This window comes from Chiloscyllium plagiosum, chromosome 5 (genome assembly GCF_004010195.1).
Source record: "Chiloscyllium plagiosum isolate BGI_BamShark_2017 chromosome 5, ASM401019v2, whole genome shotgun sequence".
Classification (NCBI taxonomy): Eukaryota; Metazoa; Chordata; class Chondrichthyes; order Orectolobiformes; family Hemiscylliidae; genus Chiloscyllium; species Chiloscyllium plagiosum.
In genome coordinates this window covers 74,552,364-74,560,739 of record NC_057714.1, presented here as the reverse complement: position 1 = coordinate 74,560,739, position 8,376 = coordinate 74,552,364, and the positions used below count along the sequence as shown (strand labels likewise).

The following is an 8,376-nucleotide window of genomic DNA, read 5'->3' as shown; positions in this document are numbered from 1 at the left end:
ATCCTAAATTAATCTAGTCCCATTTGCCCACATTTGACCCATATCCCTCTAAACTCTTCCTATTCATATTCCCACCCAGATGCCTTTTGTATCATCCTCCACCACTTCCTCTGGCAGCTTATTCCATACACGCATCACCCTTTGCATGAAAAGGTTGCCACTTAGATCCCTATTAAATTTTTCTCCTCTTACCTTAAGCCTTCTAATGTCAGACTCCCCCATCCCAGGGAAACATTTACCCTATCCATGCCCCTCATGATTTTATAAATCTCTGGATGTATTCTCTTGGCTTCCCTCTTTTAGGTAACTCCTTATAATGTATCCCTTTTTCCAAACATTGAGAAAATCTGGAATTTTAATGTGGCTCAAAGTCAGATCTTGCTTCATAACATTTTAGTGCAGTGCCTTTGGATGTTTTATTACATTAACAGCATAATATAAATACAAGTTGTTGGGGAAACTTTGAGGATAGTTGTCATGTAATCTCATTTTCTTTATGACTGGTATAATATTAAACTTACTGTTTCTTCATTGCAGCTAACAGGATAGTTTTCCCAGTCTTTTGCCAGTGCTTAGTAAGTTTTCCCTGTGAGTAGTGATTTTGTATTAATTAGTTCAAGGTATGTGTCATTGTGCCTGTTCCTAATTGTCCTTGAAACGTTGGTGATTAGTTGCCTTCTCAAACTGACGTAGGGATACCTGCAGAGCTGTTGGAAAGGGAGTTCCAAGATTTTAACCCAGTGACAGTGAAGGAATGGTAAGATAGATCCAAACCAGGACAGAGTGTGGCTTGGAAGCGGACATACATTTGAGCAGCATGGGCAGCTGAATTGGCAGATTCCAGCCAGCTAGTGCTCATTGTTTTGCAGCTAGCCCACTTGTATCCAAATAAACTACCAGCACGCATTATCAAAGCTTTCTCATGAACAATGTTCAGCTGAACAAAATATTCAAAGGTGAAGAATTTCCATGCAACCTCACCCCACATCGAAACAAAAAATCTTCATGACTATTGTGAATCCCTTTAATTATCTTGACAGATTATAATGAGACATATGGTGAGAATCTTAATCTAACATTGTGTAAATATAAAATAATTTATAAATTTATGAGTTGTAGGAAGACACACATCAAATAAAAACCATTAAAATCAGTCAGCAATATTTCATCACCTGAAAAGAATTGTGATTGAATAGTCAACTTTGATTTGTTCTGTGAAGCATGAAGCCATTTAATAAATTTGCTTGAGATTTATTGAAAACTAGCTGTCACCGTGGATAAAAAAGGGAGAACATGTGAAGCCAGAACTGAGAAAGAAATGGAGCTAATAAGACATCCAAATCTTTCAGCTCCTGTCTTGTCAAATACCAGACCTATGACAAAGATCCATATCAGGATCCTACGTAAGTCCCAATGCGTGGACTACCAGTGGGATTGCGCCATATCACCCACCCCAATTACCCTCCAATCCCCTAACATTGCCTCTGAACTCTAACCTCTCCCACCCAAGCATGCCCCAATTGGACCTGACTGCCATCCAGGCCCAACTATGCTGGAATGCCTATCCAAATACTAAACTACATCCCCAACGCAGCCCAACTATACTCGGCCAGACCCAGCTACCTCCCCAGCCACCAGATTCTTCATCTTGCCTAGCTCTTCCACCATGCCCACTTTACCCACTTCACACATATCCAAATCAGCTGCCTGCCTACATCATCCATCTAACCACCTACAGACTTGTCCACATACCCTCTTGCCTAATTCACCCCCCTTACACATTTATCCATGTACTCACAGAATGACACAATTTTTACAGTGGAGAAGGAGGCCATTTGACCCATTGTACCTGCACTGGCTCTCTGAGCATTTTGATGTAGTGCCAATCTCCCACCTTTTTCATATAAACCTGTTGATTATTTCCATAAAAATAATCCAATGGACTCTTGATTGCCTCAGTTAAACCTACCTCCACCAACACCTCAAATCAGCGCATTCCAGGCCCTAATTACGCTTTTGTGAAAAAGATTTTTCTCACTCTTTCATCCTCTAATCCGCACTCAAAGACCAGATCTTCAATCTTATCTGAATTTGGCAGCTTGTGCCATAAAATGGGGCATATACTCTCTTTTCCTGACTCTTGTCCTTCCTGACAGAATACTCCAAGTGACGCCATGCTGTGTATTTCCTTGACAGTTGGGATCAGGTTTTCCCAGAAAAAATGCACAAGATAGTCAGCACGGGAGATTCTTAGTGAAGCCCATTGCTGGTGCTGAGAAATGTCAGACTGATGTGCCTTACCAAACCTCCGCTTAGAACAATTTCTTGAATAGTGTTTCATGGAATTCATTTTGGTGGTTCTGGTTCAAGATTTAATAGTTCCAGCTTCTTTTTTTTTAAAAAAGCCATTGATTAAATCCTCTAATATTTCTCATGTTATTTCCAATTCTAGTTAAGGAATGGACCTGATGCTTCTTCCCCACCTTTGACCACCCATGGAGGAAATGGACACTATTGTGGTGAGAACCCTCCTTCCACAATGCACACATCAGACAATCAGCTCTTTGTACGTTTCATTTCTGATGGAAGGAATGAAGGCCTTGGGTTCAAGTTCAAGTATGAAACTTCAGATTATGGTGAGTGTTACAGTGGGCATATGAGGTACGGAAATAGCCAGATTCATTTACACTGCGAATGCTCCGTACATCATAGTGTCAGAAGTTTTTCAAATATTTTCAGCGGATGGATTGATCTCATTGTTGTGTTACATTCTGGAAATAGACACATAGAGTCTTGAAGCACTACAGGTTCACAGCACAAAAAGACCTTTCTGCCCATCAAGTCTGTACCACTTAAACTAATCCCTTTTTCCAGCACTTGGCCCATAGTTTTATATGCCTTGATATTGCAAGTGCACATCTAAATACTTAGAGTCATAGAGCTGTACAATATGGAAACAGAGCCTTCAGTCTAACTCTTCCATACTGACCAGATATCCCAAATAAATCTAGTCCCATTTGCCAGCATTTGGCCCATATCCCTCTAAATCCTTCCTGTTCATATACGCATCCAGATGTCTTTTAAATGCTGTAATTGTACCAGCCTCCACCACTTCCTCTGGCAGCTTGTTCCATACACGCAATGCCTCTGCATGAAAAATGAGCCCTTTAGGTCCTTTTTATATCTTTCTCCTCTCACCCTAAACCTATGCACTCTACATTTGGACTCCCCCACTCTGGTGAAAAGACCTTGTCTATCTATGCCCCTCATGATTTTATAAACCTCTATAAGGTCACCCCTCAAGCTCCAATGTCCAGGAAAAATAGCCACAGCCATTGAACCTCTCCCTATAGTCGAACTCTCTAACCCTGGCAACATCCTTGCAAATCTTTTCTAAACCATTTCAAGTTTCACAACATCCTTCCGCAACAATGACCTCCCAACTCTGAAACTCAATACAGTGACTAATAAAGGCAAGGATACCAAATGCCTTCTTCACTATCCTATCTACCTGGGACCCTACTTTCAAGGAACTATGTACCTGCACTCCAAGGTCTCTTTGTTCAGCAACACTCCCCAAGACCTTACCATTAAGCATATAAGTCCTGTTCTGATTTGCCTTTCCAAAATGCAGCACCTCAGCTGTATCTAAATTAAACTCCATCTGCCAGTCATTGACCCATCTGATCAAAATTATATTGTACTCTGAGGTAACATTCTTCACTGTCCACTACACCTCCAATTTTGGTGTCATCTGTAAACTTGCTAACCACACCTCCTATGTTCACATCCAAAATCATTTATAAATAACAAAAAGTAGTGGACCCAGCACTGATCCTTCCGTCATACCGCTGATCAAAGGCCTCTAGTTTGAAACGCGGCCCTCCAACACCACTCTCTGTCTCCTACTTTCTAGCCAGTTCTGTATCCAAACAGTGCTACTCCCTGTATTCCATGAGTTCTAACCTTGCAAACCAGTCTGTCTTGAAGAACCCTGTTAAATGCCTTACTGAAGTCCATATCGATCATGTCCACTGCTCTACCCTCATGAGTCTTCCTCGTTACTTCTTCAAAACACTCGATCAAGTTAGTGACACATGATAAATGCAAAAGAGAAAGCATATTCATAGCTCCTTGAAAGTGGAGTTGCACATAGATAGAATAGTGAACAAGGCGTTTGGTATGCTTTCCTTTATTGGTCAGAGTATTGAGTATAGGAGTTGGGAGGTCATGTTGCAGCTGCACAGGACATTGGTTAGGCCACTGTTGGAATATTGCGTGCAATTCTGATCTCCTTCCTATCGGAAAGATGTAGTGAAACTTGAAAGGGTTCAGAAAAGATTTACAAGGATGTTGCCAGGGTTGGAGGATTTGAGCTATAGGGAGAGGCTAAACAGGCTGGGGCTGTTTTCCCTGGAGCATTGGAGGCTGAGGGGGTGACCTTATAGAGGCTTAAAAAATTATGAGGGGCAAGGATAGGATAAATAGACAAAGTCTTTTCCCTGGGATCGGGGAGTCCAGAACTTGAGGGCATAGGTTTAGGGTGAGAGCGGAAAGATATAAAAGAGGCCTAAGGATCAACTTTTTCACGCAGAGGGTGGTACATATATGGAATGAGCTGCCAGAGGAAGTGGTGGAGGCTGGTACAATTGCAACATTTAATAGGCATTTGGATGGGTATATGAATAGGAAGGGTTTGAAGGGATATGGGCTGGGTGCTGGCAGGTGGGACTAGATTGGGTTGGGATATCTGGTCAGCATGGACAGGTTGGATCGAACTGTCTGTTTCCATGCTGTACATCTCTATGACTCTATATAATGTGGCAAAGGGCAGTGGGAAACCAAAGGATTGGGAAGCTTACAAAGACCAACAGAAGGCAACAAAAAAAGGCAGAAGATTCAATATAAGGGTAACCTAGCCAGTAATATAAAGGAAGACTACAAGTCTTTCTTTAGATGTATAAAGAGCAAAAGAGAGGCAAAAGTGGACATTGGTCAACTGGAAAATGATGCTGGAGCGATAGTAGTGTGAAGCAAGGAAAAGGCTGAGGAACTGAATAATTACTTCATGTCAGTCTTCACAATGGAAGACATGAGTAATATCCCAAAAATTCCAGAAAGTGTGGGAGCAGAGCTGAGTATGGTGGCTATCACCAAAAGGAGATGCTAGAAAAACTGAATGGCCTGAAGGTGGATAAATCACCTGGATCAGGTGGAGTACACCCCAGAGTTCCAAAGGAGATAGCTGAAAAGAAAGTGAAAGCATTAGTGGTGATCTTTCAGGATTTGCTAGAATCAGGGAGTGTCCCAGACGACTAGAAAATCGCTAGTATGGCACCCCTGTTAAAAAGAGAGCAAGGCAAAAGACAGAAAATTATAGACCGATTAGCCTAACCCTGTTTGTGGAATCCATTGCAAAGATGAGATTTCTGAATACTTGGATATGTATGATAAAACATGGCAAAGTCAGCATGGTTTTATCAAGGGGTCATGCCTGACGAATCTGCTAGAATTCTTGTTATCTGCTAGATAACAAGCAGATTGGACCAAGGAGAACCAATGGATGTTATCTACCTGGACTTCAAGAAGGTCTTTGAAAAGGTGCCGCACAGGAGGCTACTGAGTAAGATAAGAGCCCATGGTGTTAGAGGCAAGGTGCTAGAATGCATAGAAGCTTGGCTGTCTGGCAGAAAGCAGAGAGTGGAGATAAAAGGGTCCTTCTCAGGGTGGTAACCGGTAATAAGTGATGTTCCACAGACTCCGTGTTGGGACCACAACGTATCACTTGATACATTTACAATCTAGATGAAGGAACTGAGAGCTTTCTGGCTAAGTTTGCAGAGAGGTTAGGTAGAGAGACAGGTAGTAATGAGGAGGTGGAGAGGCTGCAGAAGAAATTGGACAGGTTCAGAGAGTGGGCAAAGAAGTGGTAGATGGAGTACAATTTGGGAAAGTGTGAGGTCATGCACTTTGGAAGGAAGAACAGAAGTGTGGACAATTTTCTAAATGAGGAGATAATTCAGAATTCTGAAGTGCAAAGAGACTTGGGAATTCTAGACCAGGATCCTCTCAAGGTAAACTTGCAGATTGAGTCAGTAGTTAGAAAGACAAATGCAATTGTGGCATTTATTTTGAGAGGACTTGAATATAAAAGCAGGGATGTACTTTGGAGGCTCTATAAGACTCTGGTCAGACCACAATTGGAGTATTGTGTGCAGTTTTGCGCCCCATACCTCAGCAAGGATGTACTGGCTCTGGAGTGTGTTCAGAGGAGGTTCACAACAATAATCCCAGGAATGAAAAGATTAATGTTTGAGGACTCTGTATCTATATTCGATGGAGTTTAGAAGGATAAGGGGATATCTCATTGAAACTCTCAGAATACTGAATGGCCTGGACAGAGTGGACGGAGGGAAGATGTTCCCATTGTTAGGGGAGACTCGGATCTGAGGGCACAGCTTTAGAGTAAAGAGAAGACCTTTTAGAAGGGAGATAAGGAGAAACTTCTTCAGCCAGAGAGTGGGGAATCTACGGAATTCATTACCACAGAAGGCTGTGGAGGCCCGATCATTGAGAATATTTAAGACTAAGATAGATAAGTTCTTGGGTATCAAGGGGATCAATGGCTATGAGGAGAAAGTGGGAGAATACAGTTGAGAAACTTATCAGCCATGATTGAATAGCAGAGCAGACTTGATGGGCTGAATGGCCTAATTTCTGCTCCTATGTATTATGGTCTTATGATTTCCCAAGCACAATGCCATGTTGACTATCTCTAATCAGTACTTGCCTTTCCAAATGCATGCAAATCCTGTCCCTCCAGATTCCCTCCAACAACACACCCACTACTGATGTCAGGCTCACCATTCAATAGTTCCCTGCCTTTTCCTTACCACCCTTCTTAAACAGTGGCATCCCGTTAACCAACCTCCAGTCTTCCAGCACCTCACCTGTGGCTACTGATGATACACATATCTCAGCAAGAGGCCCAGCAATCACTTTCCTAGCTTCCCACGGAGTTCTAGGGTACACCTGATCAGGGATTTATCGACCTTTATGCATTTTAAGATGTTCGGCACCTCCTCCTCTACAATATGGAGATTTTTCAAGGTGTAGCTATTTCCCCATATTCTCCATCTTCCATATCTTTCTCCACAGTAAATACCTTGTCTACCTGTCTCCAGGTCTTTTGTTCAATTGGCAGAGCTCACATTTCTTTTCAGCAAATTAATTTATTTGCTTGACGCGATTTTTTCTGTTAATGTCTCTTACTGAGAATTTTGAATATATTGCTAACTCATTCTTTCTTACTTCTTAACATGGATGAATTAAACTCATGACTCAGCAGCCTTGGAGGATGTTATCCTGCCTGAAAGCTCCAAAGCCTTCTGCATTGTAGTTTTCTTGTCAGCAACTCAGGAGTCCTTTTTTGTGTCCTGGCTGTTTTGGAGGCTGCTAAACTAACAACACCTCTGCTGTTATCAGCCTTTTCTCTGGAAGAACCCACATCTGCATCCCTCCCCTTTTCATTTTGGATTGTAAAACTCCAAGTCAACGAACACTCTTGAAATGATCTCCTCAGTTGGTTCTCTATTCATTTATCCAAAGTCACATGATTATTTGGATTTGTGGAGGGGGAGAGTTGGGCGGGTTAGTGAATTTCAATTCACTGTTTATAATTACTTTTCAACTTTGTTTTTAAAACAGTCAATTTTTGCTCCATGTTGGAACCCAGGTTTCCAAAGACAAGAATAACATGTTATGAACTTTAATCACAATAGGAAGTATAATTTTCTAATGTGCTGTCTTGCTAAGGTTTGAAGTAGTGTCCAAGAAGTCAAATATTAGACAAGTTTATTTAAACAGCAGTTCAACATAAAGAAATGTGATTTTTGGAAATTGCTCAACATTTGGGAGGAAAATGATTTCCTAATGGTACTGAAAATTTATAAAATATTTATAGCACAAAAACATGTTATTCAGCCCAGCTACAGTTTAGGCTCTGCCCAAATATACCTCCAAACCTCTTTAACTCATCTTATCAACATAACCTTTTACTCAATTCCCTCTCAAGTGCTTATATAGCTTCCCTTTGTAACTATTAGTTACAATAAATGCAGCATGTTCTACATTCCAACTACTCTGCGAAAAAGAAGTTTACATTGAATTTTTACTGGATTTGTTATTCGAAATGTGGGATATCATGGGCTTCAGTTCTGGTCTTCTCCACAAAGTGATTTATCTAAGTTTCTAAGTCTATCCTTTCAAATCTTTGCATAATTTTAAATACGGAGAAAGTGAGGACTGCAGATGCTGGAGATCAGAGCTGAAAATGTGTTGCTGGAAAAGCGCAGCAGGTCAGGCAGCATCCAAGGA

General features: G+C 41.4%; 1 protein-coding gene across 1 annotated transcript in view; it reads left to right on the top strand.

Moving 5' to 3' along the window:
* Positions 1-8,376, top strand: part of cubn (cubilin (intrinsic factor-cobalamin receptor)) — a 292,612-nt gene that overhangs the window by 187,319 nt on the left and 96,917 nt on the right. The window contains exon 39 of the mRNA XM_043690378.1: positions 2,453-2,636. Within this exon, the coding sequence (XP_043546313.1) occupies positions 2,453-2,636 (184 nt within the window). The remainder of the gene's footprint in view (positions 1-2,452; positions 2,637-8,376) is intronic.